Here is a 17,527-nt window from a genome sequence, read left to right as displayed (position 1 = left end):
TCCGCCTGCTGCTCTGGAAGAACTGGACCCTCCGCAAGAGACAGAAGGTGCCAGTGATGCAGGCCCATACAGGCGGCTCACGCGGTTCACGTGGTTCACGTGTAGAGGCAGGCGTGGGTGGCGTACTGTGTCACATTCGTTAACACCCGGCACAGCTGTTCCCACCGTTACTTCAGTTCATGTGGAAATCTGCAGACACAATCGAAAGATCTGCCCATAGCCCTTCCACTGTGGTTTCCTCATTTTCCTGATATAGTTCTTCTAACGTCTTTCAAAATGTAACACTCGCACCTTCTGTGTGTTCAGGTTCGGGTCCTTGTGGAGATCTTCTGGCCCGTGTTCCTCTTCATGGGGCTTGTGTGGCTGAGAAGAGCCAACCCTCTTTACCAGCAGCATGAATGTGAGCGGTCGTTACAACACGAGCAGTAATAATTACAATATGAAGCATCTGTGTGCCGTTTGGGAGAAAACGAACCTGTATATCCATAAACATGTGAGAGCATAGACAGTTTGTGTAGTTTACTGCGCAAGTTTGTGTTTACTACATTTTTGGTTATACGTGAATCCTGTTTAGTACAGTTTGTTCCATCACAGCGTGTCTCTATGGTGACGTTATGGTTGTTCCCGTCTGTTCAGGTCATTTTCCCAACAAAGCCATGCCGTCGGCCGGAGTCCTCCCCTGGATCCAGGGGATGTTCTGCAACGCTAATAATCCCTGCTTCCGCTACGCAACCCCAGCAGAGACTCCTGGTGTTGTTTCCAACTACAACAACTCCATGTAAGCTGGTCACTCTCTCTGTACCTATCTGGGACCCACATTTCTTGAGATATTCACCATCTAGTTGATTATGAACAAAAGAAAGAACGCCAGCCCCTATGATTCATCACTGAAGTTACATACATCAAAAAAAGACAAAATTTCTTAAAAGACAGATACTGTCAGAGGTATATTGGCACTCTGAGCTGGCAGTACTAAACGGTAACAGTAGTAAACGGTAACATTAGCAGTGTTGAGACGAGTATGTTCTCGCTCTGTCCTGGCCACAGACTGGCACGCTTCTACGCCGATGTCCAGGAACTCCTGTTAGGAGACACGGAGTTCCAGCAGCTGGGACGTTTGTGGGAGGACACGTTAGCCTTCAACAGCTTCATGGAGGCCCTGCGTAAAGACCCCAGTCGTGCGTCAGGTATGCGGACCCGTCAACTCCCCCCTGCTGTGGCACAAACGACTCCTCAGGTGATAATGTGGAGCTAGGTTTGTTAAACAGTCACCAGTTCAGAGTTCACCATAGTCAGGCTCAGCGTTGAGCTGGACGCGCGTGAGGCGCACCAGTGATGGATGAACACGGCTGGTATTTCCTTTCATTCACTTCTTCCTGCGTCTGCTTTCCTGCCCGCTGTTATCAAGCGGTGACTTGCAGAAACGTTTGAGTCCGAAATGGGGGGGGGGGGGGGGGGGTGTATTCAAATCATTTCAGAATGTTAACTGCTTTTAGTTTTCATGTACTGTTAGTGACATGGACATTTTTGTGAACGGTATAGTCAGATGTTATAGCATTCAGGGAGCGACACTGGCTCGTTCTGCTGGGGGGAGAAACTACTGTGAAGGAGCACTTAGACATCTCTCGGAAATGTACATGCACGCGTGCACAGACTACATGCACTCTGCACATCTGGCTTCAGAGTTCTGCTTCAGTACGCATAGCCAGTAAGGGGAACCGGTATGTGTCCTAACCACTACTGTAATTAACAGACCAGTGACACTTTCACCGTCTTGCACTGGGATCCTGTTTTGTAGCGAAGTTTGTGTTTTGTTTGGACAGGAGAAGCTACGTTTTGTGTGATCAACAAGAATATCGTAGTTTCCACCATACTGACAGCAAGAGTGTCAACATTCAACCTGCTATGAATTCTTACCTGTTGCTAATTGAAATTCAACAGGATATCTGATGTGTAGCTTCATGACTGTTGATATTTTGGAAGTAATTTGTGTTCCCCAGAGCCATAAAATCATGAATATTCTGAATTCTGAATGAATATCCTCGAACACTCTCTGAACAGCTTGCACTGCAGTTTGAAACGACGCCATTCTGCCTTCCTGCCCACTTCCTGTTCACTCTGAATGCACTTCCTGTCCCGCCTGTGCTCCCTTCTCTCCTGTCAGGGCGAGGGTTGAAGATCGCCGACGTTCTCAAAGACGACGAGACTCTGACGTCATTCTTACTGCGGGATGCTGGTCTCTCTGACTCTGTGGTGAACCAGCTCACCAATGCACTACTGCGTGTGGAGCAGGTATAGTTCTCCTACCCTCGCTGGCTGAAAGGTGCTTCCTCACCTGGTAGGCATGTTGCTTCTGCGTTTGGCCATTTTGTGCTCAATAAATTCACTCTGTCATTTCCTGCCTTTGTCCCCTAAAAACTCACTTTGCACTTCCCCCTGACTTCTATGGTTTTTATGAACTCGGAAGTGGCTCTCTTTCCCCCTTCATGTAGCTCAGACCGAAACTATTTGGACTTTGAATGCAGGCCAGCCTGTGACTTGGGTTCTATTGTTTCTGTGACCCTGCGTGGATGGTGAGGAGGTGCCCGCCTGGTCCGTCTCTGGACGTTCCCTCTACAGCTTTGATCTTCTGTTCACGGCCTCTCCCGCAGTACTAGTGGGGAAAAAGCCTTTATTTATCGCAGAAGACCGACAGGCACAGGTGTCATAAGAGCCCATAAACAGATGCTGGGATCATACCGAAGATGCCAACATGAACGAGGGATTCTGTTGCAGTACTGCACACGAACATACTTATTTACATCTTACTGTACATGCCAAAAACTTTAAACCGTTTATATGTGAATGACACACAGATCCATCATTTGAACAAGATGACAGATATCTGTAAAACCATGCTTCGCTAACACTGTAGCACCAGGCATGTTTTGCATAGATGGTAGATTCCCAAGCTCTTGTTACTGGAAGTACTTTACAACTAATGCAGTAATTGCAGCGCTGAACCTAAAGCTGCAATTACTGTCTATTCACCCAACATCACGCAGCTTTAATTACGCTCACCTACATTTCACTGCTCAGCAGTCTGGATGGCATGAACGCAATTAAAGAATTAAAATATTAACATAACAAAATAGCAAAAACTCTTCCTCAAGGAACCATCAGGCTCGTATGCGTTCCTCGTATGCGTTGTCAAAACAGTGTAGTGAAGCTCAAATCTCAGTGAGGACTCGGTGATGTAGGCACCCACCCAAACGGAGGTGCAGCGACTGCCCTCCACACCCTGGTGCGGGCGACTCCCGTCTCCACCCACTCATCACCGGCCCTTACGCCGTAGCCCCGTGTTTCCCGTTCTAGTCCCCGACCCCGTCTGCTCTCTCCCCCCCGGCCCAGTTTGCGCACGGAGTCCCGGCGCTGGCGCTGAAGGAGATCGCCTGCAGCCAGACCCTGCTGGAGCGCTTCCTGCTCTTCCCGGGGTGGCGCGGGGCGCAGGGCGTCCGTCACGCCATGTGTGCTCTGCCGCAGCAGAAGCTCCAGAAGATCGAGGACAAGCTCTACGCCAACGTGGACTTCTTCAAGCTCCTCAGGCTGGTCAGTGCGCTGGACGCCGTGACCCTCGTCCCCAAACGGCAGGGACGCGTCCATGACACACGCACCCGTGACACACACACAACCATGACACACACACCCATGCCAGACGCTCCGTGCGAATGGCAAGTGACTGGGACGAACGGTGTTTTCACGTAGGGTTTCTTTTGTTTCCGACAGACATGTCTGTTGGGTTTTATTTGGGTTCGAGGTAATATGAAAGTAGACTGGTGCAGTCTGCATCATTTGCTGTCATGCTGTTTCACTAGTTGGCTTTTCTAAATTTAGAATTCAGGTTTAAACCAGCTTCCAGCCTTAGGCCTTGTTGTCAGATATCTGGAAAGGACTGAGTCTACATTTGATAAAAATCACTGTGTCTCTCTCTCTTTACAATAATAAGATTTTATAATATAATTTCTGTCATTATTATAACATTATTCATAATAAGACTACATCTATAATAAGATTTATAATATGTCAGGCAAAGGTAATTCATAGACCCAGGGTATTAGTTGGCCTATAGCCTAGTTCTCTAATCAGCTTATTCATGACATACCCACCAGATGGCTGTTACATGTTGGTTATTTTCTGCTGATCTGAGACCAGTTTGGTGGGTTTTTCATAACTGCTATGGTGATTTATATAGTGGAGTTTCTATATCAGTGTACAAGCGCGAAAGATTCATGGCGATAAGGCAAGTGGATCTCAGGCCTTCATAAAGTGAAGCTGTCTTCACACGTGTCTGTCTGCACGTTGTTATAGTGGAGTTAATCCTGGATAGACAGACTCTCAGTCTGCCTCAGTCTGCCTCGTTTCCCTACATTTCAGATTTAAATAGCATTTTGTGGCGTGTTAGACAAGCTGTACCGTATGTAAACTCGTGATGGTGCTTTTTAATAAGGAATGCTGTAACAGCAGAAACTGCACATCACATTTTCCTGTTGTATGTGTGAACATGGGGAAAATGAGACAGGTCAGCATGTTCCTACTGTGAGGGTTTTTTTTTACTGTAATGGCTGCAAACAACGTTCTCTCTGTCCTCTCCTCCCTCCGCCCCTCACTCTCCAGCTGCCCACGGTGCTGGACGCTCATTCCTCTGGGATAGATCTACGCTTCTGGGGTCGTGTGCTGTCAGCAGCATCTGAGAAGATCCAGGAGGTACGACAGCTCCTCAGCCACACTCCCTGTCCTCAGTTTAGCTCTGAGAGGAGTCCAGTCAGCTAACTACTGCGCTAGCAGCTGGTGCAGGTCGGAAGACTGATGAAACTACACGACAAGTGAATTTCCAGGGGCCATCTTTCATTAAAGTAAAAAAGGAAAATATAATACACATTGTTGGAGAATTTAATGTAAAATAAATTTTTCTATGTGGCAGAAAGATTTTCAATTAAAGAAGTACGTGTAGGTCCTGGAGTCGAGCAGTCCAACTGAAATGTAGGAACATGCAGTGCTGAAAGAGGAGATGTGGGGGGCGTGGCCACCCTCAGGAAGCAGTCTGGAGGCGGGGCCACATTCAGGCAGTGAGTTGGGGGTGGGGCAAACCCTCAGGAGGTGAGCTAGAGGCAGGGCCAACTTCTTGAGGTGAAATGGGAGTGCCCCACCCTCAGGAGATGAACAGGGGGCAGGGCCACCCTCAGGAGGTGAACAGGGGGCGGGGCCACCCCCAGGACGTGAGCCGGAGGCAGAGGTGGAAAGAGTACTGAAAAATTGTAATTGAGTAAATGTATCATTACTTTGCCTAAAATCTACTCAGAGTAAAAGTAAAATTACCCATCTCCAAATTTACTTGAGTAAAAGTACAAAATTACTTCATTTAAAATGTAATTTGAGTAAAAGTTACTTAGTTACTTTCAGTTTTTTAATGCATGGATGCATCATGAACCAAATTCAGCACAAGTTGTTTTAATTGATTTCAAAGTGTATTTAAGTGCACATCCACACTTGCAAAAAGATCAGCTGGGCTCAGGAACATACTTTCTGACAGCACAAGGACAGTGACAACCTGTACCATAAAGTGCAAACAATGTTCAGTCCTATTGTCCAACGGACAACACTATGATAAGAATAAAGAAATTTAAATTACAAATTATTCAAAAAACAAAATGCACACAAAATTAAGTGCCCACAAGATGCCACAAATCAAACTAAAATGCAACAGGATTCCACTACTCACAATAAAATGCCCACAGGATCCCACATCAAAAATTTTAAAATGCTCATAGGATCCCACAATTCAAAAGTAAGTGCTCACAGGATCCAACTATTCAAAATACAGTGCCCACCGGATCCCATCCCACTATTCACAATAAAATGCCCACAGGTTGCCACAACTCAAAATAAAATATAAAATGACCACAGGATCCCACATCTCAAAATAAAACAAAATGCGCACAGGATTCCACTATTTAAAACGCTCACAGGATCCAACTATTCAAAATACAGTGCCCACAGGATTCCACTTTTTACAATAAAATGTCCACAGGATCCCACAGAACCTGATAGATAGAAGATTTAAAGATAGAACAATCTCATCCTTTTGGAAATAAGTGCACCAGATTATGACCTGATTATGAGACAATGGAAAGGGCGCGCGCAAGGCAAGGCCACGCAATTGGCCTTCAGTTCTGGGACTCAGAAGTTTAAATTTCTGCCCGCATTTAATTTTTCACCATCAATATTTTTTTACTCAGTAATGTGAGGGCGTTCAAATGTAGTGAAGTAAAACTACTTGGGTCAAAATGTACTCAAGTAAAAGCTATATATAGTGTTCAGTACAATGTTCAATGCAGCGTTCAAAACAGTGTTCAGTAGTGTTCAGCAGACACATTTGGACTATGTGTGTGTGTGTGTGTGTGTGTGTGTGTGTGTAGAACATGCTTGTGTGTGCATTTGTGTGTGTTCTTTCTTTCGTGTGTCGGGCAGTGTGTCAAAAGGACATTCTTCGGAGGTGACATCCTGTGGGTGGAGCCAAATTCTTTTCCTTCGTGACAGAACGCATGGCCTGCTGTCACACCTCAGCCATGCCTCCTCAATGTGTGTGTGTGTGTGTGTGTGTGTGTATGTGTGAGTGAGTAACATGACAGGGAACACAAGGAATAATAGTCAGAAGTTCAGCCATGGTTCAGTGTTGAGTAATGTTTTTTTCTGATGAGAGCCTTGCTAAGTTTCTTCATTTCTTCACACCCTTTTCAGCATGTTCTAACGTGATTCTGTAGATTAGATCAGTTAAAGGCACATGAGGGAGACCTCGGACTGATCATGTACTGACAGACGTACCACAGCCACCTAATAGGTAGTAGGAAGGTTCTTTAACCTGGACGGGTTTGGGACTGTGAGACTGGACCCTCTAGCAGTGGAGAGCTTATTAGTCAGAGGATATTTACCCCTCCCAGACCTGCTTCCTGTTGTCCAAAAGGACCAGATATCATTAGGCTGGAATATCGTTCACACACACACACACACACACACACACACACACACACACACACACACACACACACACACACACACACACACACACACACACATATATCCTGTCCCCTCCCCAGGTAGGCACATGCTGTAACATATATGACTTCGCTATCAAATGTGGCCTCCCCAACTACAAACTGAGTATGAAGGTACTGATCATCTTACAACTCTGTGGACTATATACCAGACTAACCACAAGTACCCACTATATACACACTAATATATAGAAATATATAGGTGAGCTTTAATCCCAACTTTCCTTTTGGCAACTCTTGCCCACCAAAATGCCATATAATCCAGAGTCAGGAAATATCCTGATTGAGTGGATCACAGAAACTTTCTCTCTCTCTCTCTCTCTCTCTCTCTCTCTCTCTCTCTCTCTCTCTCTCTCTCTCTCTCTCTCTCTCTCTCTCTCTCTCTCTTTCTCCTGGTCACTTTCACTTTCATTGCTACCGATGAATTAGTGGCCATGAGACAATCAGCATTTAATTTCTATATATAATACTACGTGTACATGCAAATAATAAAAATGCAATTAGGCTTGAATATTTCAGCTCCATGGTACTCATATAGCTTGGGTACTGATCCATACTCACCTGTTCTGTTCTGGATAGTGGACTACATCATATGTACACCATCACTACAAGCTATGTGCAAATCATGGCAGTATGCATTTATACATCTAGAGCTCCTGATTTTCTTGTTTTTAGACCCAAGCATAAATCTGTTATCAGTGCTGTTACACCAGGTGTCCTCCAGGGTTCAGTCCTTGGCCCTTTCCTTTTCATCATCGGCCTGTTACCTGTCGGTCCACAGGTGGGTGGCCCTGCACACATAGGGCCCCATCTCCTCCACACAGGGCCCCATCTCCTCCACATAGGGCCCCATCTCCTCCACACAGGGCCCCATCTCCTCCACACAGGGCCCCATCTCCTCCACATAGGGCCCCATCTCCTCCACATAGGGCCCCATCTCCTCCACACAGGGCCCCATCTCCTCCACACAGGGCCCCATCTCCTCCACATAGGGCCCCATCTCCTCCACACAGGGCCCCATCTCCTCCACACAGGGCCCCATCTCCTCCACATAGGGCCCCATCTCCTCCTCACGTCACAGCGAGTGTTGAGATGATGGGAAGGTGAAACAGATTCTTTTGGTCACAAAAAGAGGAAAAAAAAACAAATGATGAATTGTGGAAACGACAATCAGATGAACTTGTTCACTCATGTCCAAGAGCGATGTGATCGATCGAGGGATGGAAGAGGGATGTCCATCTCTAGGTCTGTCAGTGTCTCGCTGGCTTGCTATCTGCTTCTGTGTTCTGTGACTTTGTGCATTTGAGAGTCAAATCTAACTTTATTACATTTGATGCCAGTGGGCCCCAGGGGTCAGATAAGGGCCCCAGGGGTCAGGGCTTCTCTGTTCAAGTCTTCATTTTCATTTCCTAATATCTCCTATTCAAGACAGTGGGTGAAGAGTAACTGTCTGAAATTAACCACTGAAAGTTATTTTTGACACAACGTCTGTGACAGCAAATTTCACTGAATTCACTCTCAACTATAAAACCTTCAACAGTTGTCCATAACATAGGAATTCTTTTTGATTTGATCCTGTCTTTCTAAACACAACACATTTCTTTCACATTAAGGCTGTGGTTAAAATAGCTTTTTCCATCTCTGTCACATTGGCCATCTTCACACTGCTTTCCATGAAACATACTGAAACTTTGCTCCACACCTTCACATCATATTGCTTAGACTCTTGTAACTCATCTTATTAGTATCCCAGATAAAATCATTCTCAACATTACATAGACTCTGTTAAAATACTGTCTAAACAATCTGTTCATATCACCTGCTACACTGGGAGTTGAAATTCCCCCTGCTGATGTAAAAATCTCCACACGGTCTACCACCAGCCTATCAGCTGAAGCCCTACAGTCTTACTGCCCCCCCACCCACGTCTCTGATACAGGTCTTTTGTTTGTCCCCAAAATCCGATTGGTCAACACTGGGAGCAGATTTTTTAAACGATCTCTATAATATGTGTCCCAAATGCTCTGTGCTAGCACATGTGATGTTCATTAGACTACAGCTCACTGTTGCATTCTGGGATTCCTGTTGCTGCTCCTGAGCATTTTGGACGGTTATACTGAGGGAATGACTCCCTGTGGAGAGCGCGGCTTTTGGACTGTTACGGTGCTGGAATAACTCTCCCCCCCCCCCCCCCCCCCCCCCCAGCTGCTGACCAGGCCTAGCTCCAGAGACCTGCTGCGGGCGGTATCTCCCCTCCTCCAGCAGGGGGGGCCAGCATCTCTCGGCCAGCTGCTGAGCGTTGTGTCAGATCTGACCTGTGGCTACCCAGAGGACGGTGGTTCCCGCGTGTTGTCCTTCAACTGGTACGAGGACAACAATTACAAAGCCTTCCTGGGCCTCAACAGCTCCAGGAAACAGGGGGGCCGTAGCAAGGTCGACCCGACGGCCAGTGAGTACTCTTCTCCAGAGTGGGGTCCTGGGCCCAAACACATCCAGGTGGGGGGTGGGGGTCCTTGCACCTGTGACACACCTCATTCGTCCCATAAGGTCTGCAGGGCTCAGCTGCTGAGTTGAATCAGGTGTGTTAGAGGGTGCACGTGCACACTGTGGCCTTCCCAGAATCCCCTGCTTTTTTTCCTTACACACATGCATGAAAACAGAGGATCATATAAAAACATAGCTGTCAAGTGTCATCACCATCATGCGTGTTTACCTCTCTCTCTCTCTCTCTCCCTCTCTCTCTCTCCCTCTCTCTCCCTTTCCCCTCCTCGCCTGGATGTCAGCTCCTTTCTGTAATACACTAATGCAGAATCTGGAATCCAACCCTTTCACTAAAATCATTTGGACTTCAGTCAAGCCTCTAGTAATGGGGAAGATCCTGTATTCTCCAGACATCCCTGTTGTGCGCAAGATATTAAAGAGTGTAAGTCTCTCCCACTCATATATGCTCTCTCTCTCACCTCCACGCCCAACACACTGACTCTGTACCACCAGTACCACCAGTTGTCTCCCGTCAGAACCTTACACAGCTATCCTGACCACATCCTGCATGGTTTTAACCCTCACACTAATCCTTTGAGGCTCGGCGCAGCAGATATTGTGTTGCATATACTGTTTCGTTCTGTGTGTGCGCTGGCTTTTCTAGCTGGCTGTCGGGCCTAATATGCCCTCAGGTCCTCTGGTTGGGTGTCTGAGCTCACGAGTGGCATGACTCGAAGGACTAGAACAGCTGTCTGAACAGGAAAGGGAGTCTGAAGCCTTATAACGCTGTAGCCCTCTGCGGCTTGGGCGGGTCCAGCAGAGCTCAGTTTGTCCTGATCTACAGCGGTGCCGGCCAATCACGGGCATGCACTAGCTCACACTTACATGGGACCACCTGCTCGATGACACTGCAAGAGCACGAGATCCTTGTGCAAACACACGTGGTCACGTTTAGTTCCTAAGGCTCCTCTGTGCTGTACGGCGGGAGAGATTCAGTCAGCGGGCCGGGCTTGGCACAGACTGAGTGGGAGCATGAAATTAGCTTTGCGGTTATGTATTAATTTAATAAATCGGATTGCATGGGCGCAGACATTTATAGAGATCCGGAAACGGACCAACCCTATGTGCATGCGCGCGCGTGTGTGTGTGTGTGTGTGTGTGTTTGTGTGTGTACATGTGTGTGTCCTCCAGGCTAATACCACATTTGAGCAGTTGGAGAGACTGAAAAACATGGCATCAGCCTGGGAGGAAGTGGGACCTCAGGTCTGGGAGTTCCTCCAAAACAGCGTCCAGATGAACATGATTCGGGTACGGCTCACTGCGCCCTCTAGAGGCCATTAGAGGTAATGTAACACACCTCATCCCTAGTACCTCCAATCAGACAATGATTGGCTCCCTCTTCTCGCTCCACGCCTCTCCCTAGGACACTCTGAGAAACCCAGCGGTGATGGACTTCCTGGACAAGAGTCTGGAGGACTCGCAGTTCACCTCGAGACACGTCCTTAACTTCCTCGGCAGCGGGAGTGAGGATCGTTTTGAGGACACGCCCGACTTCGACTGGAAGAACATCTTCAACCTGACCGACCTGGCGCTGCGCACGCTGGTCCGATACAGTGAGGTAAGTGACGGCGTTTCTGAGCAGGCACCGCGCAGGACGCCCTACCTGCTGCTGTGGACCCTGGATCGAGCCTTTCAGCACAGATAAGCCAACACGGTTGTTGACCTCATGGCCTCCACACAAGACCTCATGGGGAATAAAAGGGGGCAAATCCCTTCAGCGGTCTGCTTTGCCCCCCTCACCTCTCTGCCCAGTGGTGTGTGCCGGAGGCCTGTCTTCCCACACCTTGATGAGGGAGGAGTGGGGTGTGGTGCGAGGACCCTGGTGTTATCCAGTATCACAGCCTTCTTTGTCTGCTTTGTGTCCTCTAAACAAATCCTCACAGATCCACAGGGTTAGCCCGTTAGCTCTACACGTCACCGCTCTGCCCCGAGCCCCTGGTCAAGAAACGTCGGCTGCAAGCTGGTTTAGGCTTTATGCAGACATCTTGAACTGCATGCAGTTAAATGCAGCACACAGCGTGTAAGAGTAAAGGGTCAGGGGGGAGAGGTGAGGGGAGGTGAGGAGGAGAGAGTGAGGAGGAGAGAGTGAGAGAGTGAGAGAGTGAGAGTGAGGGAGTGAGGGGACACCTGATAAACAGACTGATTTTCTCATGGTTATGAAGCGCTTCAGTAAAAGAGAAAGGCCTGTGATGTTTCATGATGTTTGTAAGAAATGCGCGTGCACACACACACACACACACACACACACACACACCGTATACCAGTGCCAGCATATGAATACCAAACAAACATGTATGCAGCCCTGCCGTGTTGGTGTACACAGTGCTGGCACCCACATTAACTTAACACACACTTGAGCTCAAGAATTTTCCCACGCTAAGGCAAACACACACACACACACACACACACACACACACACACACACACACACACACACACACACACACACACACACAAGCACTTGTTTATGTGAATTTTCAGAACAAATGAGCCTAAACTAAATGTTATTTGCATTAGAAATATATAACACCTAATATGCTGAGTCTATTCCTAATAGAGGCTTTGTCTCTGCAGTGTGTAAACCTGGACAAGTTTGTGGGTCACACGGATGAGGAGCAGCTGAGTGTGCAGGCTCTCTCTCTCCTGGAGGAGAACACGTTCTGGGCCGGGCTGGTCTTCATGGACATGGAGCCCTGGAGCACAGAGCTGCCCCACCACATCAAATACAAGATCCGCATGGACATCGACGCTGTGGAGCGTACCAACAAAATCAAGGACAGGTGCATATCTGCTCGTGTTGTGGTATCTTCTTTACACTCATTTTCACACACATCCGACCCCGTGAAGCTGAATGTTGACGGAATGATCCGGAAAGTTTTTCAATGCTACTTTCTAAATAGGTAGCATGTTCCTGAAAGAATACTGCATTTCCACAGTACCTGAAAAGTGTTTATCGTGGAATACCTAGTAACTAGTACAGTGATGATTTTAGCATTTTTTAATTTTTGTTTTAACCAATGTTTAATTCCCCAAAATGTCTCTCTCTCGCACACACACACACACACACACACACACACACACACACACACACACATACACACACACACACACACACACCTCATCATTCATACTTTCCTTTGTTGCTATTTCTCAGCATTTGTCCAGTTCAGCCATGCACACAGACTCACACAAACATGCCGTTCATTTCACGGGCCTCTGGCCACGACCAGAACCAGAGGGACCAGTAAACAGCTTTGCTGCATTATAGAGCAATGAGAACACAGCACCAATAAGGCGGGATGGCCCTAGGGGAGAAGGGTGTTTCTCCTAGTTTGTTTTCACAGAACACTATGGACCATTCTGGAGAAATCTAGAATAACTCTAGATTCGGTGTATTATATATCACACACGCTTATTAGATATAGTTATTGTATAGCTTTCACAGTTATTTCTGGGTTTTCATCTTTGACGCTTTGGCACCACTGTTCGTTTACTGAAGGTTATATGTTTTTTACTTTGCATAATATATTTTGTGCATGTAACACAAAATGGACATGCACACCCAAACACACAAACTAAAGTACAAACAGCAGACAAAGAATCCATAGTTACAACCCACAATTAAATGTTACAGCTACACAGTAACTACCCGGTTGTTGAGTGCATACGAAATATAGCAAATAAAAAAAAATCTGTTTTTATGTGTGTCATGTAGAACAAGTAGCATTTGTAAGTCAAGGACAGTCATCCTCTCTTTTGAGATCGTCCTGTTCAGAAGTTTCCACAGGCAGGTACGATCAGGTGTGCATTCCTTGTGCCTGAGTCAAGTTTCTGTTGCACAGTGTTGCCAGTCAATCCACAGATCCCCCCCCGGGCTTTGGGCATGCCTTCAAGGCAAAGCTGCCTTCCAGGGAACATGGGAGTACCCGAGCCGGGAGCTGAGCACAAAAACAGCCAGAGGGAGAAATGACGACGCTCCCTGTCTGGTCTATCTGTGCTCAGACGACACAAGCCCAACCTCAGTTTTGCAGTTTAAGTCAAAGGCGATTGAAGATCTTTTAAATTTGCTAATGCTGATGAAAATAGCGATCGAAATCCTTTCCAAACAATACGGCGGTTATCCGGCCTGCTCGTCCCTTTAAACGAAGCCTCCTTGTGAAGATAAAACCTTTCAGATGTGTGCGCTTGGTCTTAAATGTCGACCCTTTTGCTCGGTCTGTATGTCAGATACTGGGACCCTGGCCCCAGGGCTGACCCGTTGGAGGACCAACGCTACATCTGGGGAGGGTTCGCCTACCTGCAGGACATGGTCGAACACGGCATCCTGAAACTCCACACGGACGAAGCCCGGCCTCTGGGTGTCTATGTGCAGCAGATACCCTACCCCTGCTACGTGGATGACATGTAACCCAGCCGCGCGTGCACTGTCCTAACGTTCTAGCTCACGTGCGTTAGCGCAGTGTAGCATAATGCTAACACACGACACTGATATAGAATGATATAGTTTGTGTAGAATGTTGTTTAGAAATAAATTTAGAGTTATGTTTCTATCCAATTAATGGGCCACTTAACTCCAAAATAATAACGTGGCTAGAGGGACTAGTTGGTATATTTTATTTAGGACAATTTATTTAGCATCATTTGCTAGCACGTGTTAATTGCAGTTTATTTTAGGATTTTTCATCTACCACTTTTATAAGGCACAATTTATTTAACATGTCTAACATGTCTTTAGCATGATTTCAGCCATTTTTGAGACCTTTAGCCCATGAGCAGAGAGTCAGGCGTGGCTCTTTTGAGCTGTCTGGTTTTACCTGCTCCCTCCAGGTTCATGCTGACCCTGAACCGCTGCTTTCCCATCTTCATGGTGCTGGCCTGGATCTACTCGGTGTCCATGACGGTGAAGAACATTGTGCTGGAGAAGGAGATGAGACTGAAGGAGACCCTCAAGGCCATGGGCGTCACCAACGAGGTCATTTGGTGTACGTGGTTCATCGACAGCTTCCTTGTGATGACCACCAGCACCGTTCTGCTCACCGCCATCATCATGGTTAGAAACAACCTGTGAATACTTGCTGGAATCTACATCACATACATCAACATAGAGGGATGTGCAGCTTTAGAAGATGGTGGATGCTCTGTCTTCAGGGGTGGGTGTACATCTGGCCAGATTTAATTAATTAGCACAGCCAAGGTGAGGAATTAATTTAATTAAATTTAATAAGGCATTTGGAGACCTCTTGCCTCTTGGGTTTTAGTGGCAGCTGTTTCAGGTTTCAACTTTTCCTCTTGTGGAGATATACTGACCTCTGCTGGCTGTATGAGTCAATGCAGGGCGCATAGAAGCTGAATTCATTCTGAGCAGTTTTCTTATCACCAGAACTTACCATTATCAGTACAGGCAGTTATCTGTTGTTCAAAACTGACAGCTTCAGTGAACACAAGAATCCTTGAGTTTTGTGGTAATGTTCAGACTAGCTGGGCTGCCCAGTGGAAGGTGGAGTCTTGGTCCAGGTTGTCTTCTTTAATTTCAGCCAGGGAGATTTTCCTTGCCACTGACACTTCTGGCTTGCTGATTGTTGTAAAAAGCTGTATATAAATAAATTTATGAACTTTGACACCAGTAAAATGAACAGAAAAAGACTGGGGCTAATGTACAGACTACAAGGTTTATTTTGACACACACACACACACACACACACACACACACACACACACACACACACACACACACACACACACACACACACACACACACACACACACACACACTCGCTGCTGAGACCCAGAGTTTATGATAAGCTGGAATTTGAACATGCAAACATCATGGACCCTATACAGTATATATAAATTTTATTGTCAAATATCAAAATAACAATTTTCACAAGTCTGATGATCTGTGTTAAATTGTTTACATTCTGTTCAAACTCGCCCCAGTTTAGGGCACCACAATGCTAAAGCTGACAGATGTAATGCTGAAGAAGGGAATCACAAATAAATACTCTCTGACCCCAACTACGCTCCTTCTCCCGTCTCTAGACTGGTAAGGTGCTCAACTACAGCAATCCCATCATCCTCTTCCTCTTCCTGCTGACCTTCACCACGGTGACTATCACACAGTGCTTCCTGATGAGTGTGTTCTTCAGCAAGGCCAACCTGGCTGCTGCCTGCAGTGGCATCGTCTACTTCACCCTCTACCTGCCCCACCTCCTCTGCTTCGCCTGGCAGGACCGCATCACCAAGAACGTCAAGCTAGCGGTGGTGAGCTTATCTTCATGTTCCACTCAACAGCTAGCCTGATAGGTCCACCACGTGACCCACAGCTGAATGACTGAATGACAGGACACGGGATGAGCGCTTACTGCTTACAACTTTATTTACTGAAATATGATCCCTAACAATCACCCCTAGTGTTCTTTATGAGTTACCTGGTCTTCTCAAAGTACTAAAGTAAAAATCGAATTGCTTTTGACATGCATCTGACTGAACAGGCATCTTGTCCAGAGCTTGTTTAATGACACGTGATGTTCTGCTCCTGTCTCAGCTTGTGTAATGTCACGTGATGTTCTGCTCCTGTCTCAGCTTGTGTAATGTCACGTGATGTTCTGCTTTTGTCTCAGAGCTTGTTTAATGTCACGTGATGTTCTGCTCCTGTCTCAGCTTGTGTAATGTCACGTGATGTTCTGCTCCTGTCTCAGAGCTTGTTTCATGTCACGTGATGTTCTGCTCCTGTCTCAGAGCTTGTTTAATGTCACGTGATGTTCTGCTTCTGTCTCAGAGCTTGTTTCATGTCACGTGATGTTCTGCTCCTGTCTCAGAGCTTGTTTAATGTCACGTGATGTTCTGCTCCTGTCTCAGAGCTTGTTTCATGTCACGTGATGTTCTGCTTTTGTCTCAGAGCTTGCTCTCACCGGTGGCATTTGGCTTTGGGACGGAGTACATCTCCCGCTACGAAGAGCAGGGGCTGGGGCTGCAGTGGGACAATATTAGCACCAGCCCTCTAGAGGGCGACGACTTCTCCTTCCTTAACTCCATTCGCATGATGCTCTTTGATTCATTTCTTTATGCTTTTCTGGCCTGGTACCTTGATAATGTCTTCCCAGGTATCTGCCTACGTTCTTACTGCTCAAATGATTTACTAGTCTATTATTTCTGTCATCTTCTAAAAATGTGACACCTTCAGAGTGTTTTAGAGGGAGTTTCCGTTGATCTTTGGACGTTTTTCACTTCTTGCAGGACAGTATGGTATTGGTCGGCCATTTTATTTCCCTCTCCAGCCATCCTACTGGATGAGTGCAGAGTGCTCCCACTCACACACTGTTGATCCAGGTACTGCCACGTTATTAACATCCAATATCATACCTCCCTAATCCTAATCCAGTCTTTAAGGAAACCCAACCAGTCAAAATCTCTGTTCCTGCTCCGCAAGAACCTAAGACAGGTAATCTACAGACCATGAGTCTCAGTACCTGTTGAGGTATGACATTAACTTTCTAATCAGGACTCTGTAGCAACAAACCCTGGTCACCTAGGTGCCACCATCACTACTGACTCTCCATTCAGTCCACTCTTATGTTCCCCATTGCAGCTCCTGAGGAGCCAGAGATGGAGATGCTAGAGACAGAGGTGGTAGATGGAGCTGATGCCAACGCCAAGCACACCACACCTGACCACACGTCCTGCAAGCACCAGGACAAGCGCGAGAGGCTTGAGCGAGAGAAGGAGCAGCAGCAGAAGAATGAGGATCCCAGTCCTCAGGAGGAAGAGGAACAGACTGGGCAAAGGGGTGAGAGGTCAACGGCTAAAGGAAATGACATCGTCCTGGTGCTAAACTGTTCCATCATAATGTAGAGAAGCAGCTAGCACAACTCTTCAACGAGAACTTCGACAGAAGA

The 17,527-nt window shown here is 46.9% G+C and overlaps 1 protein-coding gene across 1 annotated transcript in view; it reads left to right on the top strand.

The window, feature by feature from the left end:
* abca4b (ATP-binding cassette, sub-family A (ABC1), member 4b) overlaps nucleotides 1-17,527 on the top strand; it is a 30,704-nt gene that overhangs the window by 815 nt on the left and 12,362 nt on the right. Inside the window, exons 3-19 of the mRNA XM_076982198.1 lie at nucleotides 307-400; nucleotides 637-778; nucleotides 1,048-1,187; nucleotides 2,165-2,292; nucleotides 3,391-3,588; nucleotides 4,654-4,743; nucleotides 9,297-9,540; nucleotides 9,875-10,014; nucleotides 10,764-10,880; nucleotides 10,996-11,190; nucleotides 12,207-12,412; nucleotides 13,860-14,036; nucleotides 14,460-14,682; nucleotides 15,672-15,893; nucleotides 16,531-16,735; nucleotides 16,869-16,961; nucleotides 17,221-17,418. Of these exons, the coding sequence (XP_076838313.1) occupies nucleotides 307-400; nucleotides 637-778; nucleotides 1,048-1,187; nucleotides 2,165-2,292; nucleotides 3,391-3,588; nucleotides 4,654-4,743; nucleotides 9,297-9,540; nucleotides 9,875-10,014; nucleotides 10,764-10,880; nucleotides 10,996-11,190; nucleotides 12,207-12,412; nucleotides 13,860-14,036; nucleotides 14,460-14,682; nucleotides 15,672-15,893; nucleotides 16,531-16,735; nucleotides 16,869-16,961; nucleotides 17,221-17,418 (2,812 nt within the window). The remainder of the gene's footprint in view (nucleotides 1-306; nucleotides 401-636; nucleotides 779-1,047; nucleotides 1,188-2,164; nucleotides 2,293-3,390; nucleotides 3,589-4,653; nucleotides 4,744-9,296; nucleotides 9,541-9,874; nucleotides 10,015-10,763; nucleotides 10,881-10,995; nucleotides 11,191-12,206; nucleotides 12,413-13,859; nucleotides 14,037-14,459; nucleotides 14,683-15,671; nucleotides 15,894-16,530; nucleotides 16,736-16,868; nucleotides 16,962-17,220; nucleotides 17,419-17,527) is intronic.

This window comes from Brachyhypopomus gauderio, chromosome 19 (assembly GCF_052324685.1).
Source record: "Brachyhypopomus gauderio isolate BG-103 chromosome 19, BGAUD_0.2, whole genome shotgun sequence".
Classification (NCBI taxonomy): domain Eukaryota; kingdom Metazoa; phylum Chordata; class Actinopteri; order Gymnotiformes; family Hypopomidae; genus Brachyhypopomus; species Brachyhypopomus gauderio.
Note: the sequence above shows the minus strand (reverse complement) of the source record. Positions and strands in the feature narration are given on the sequence as shown.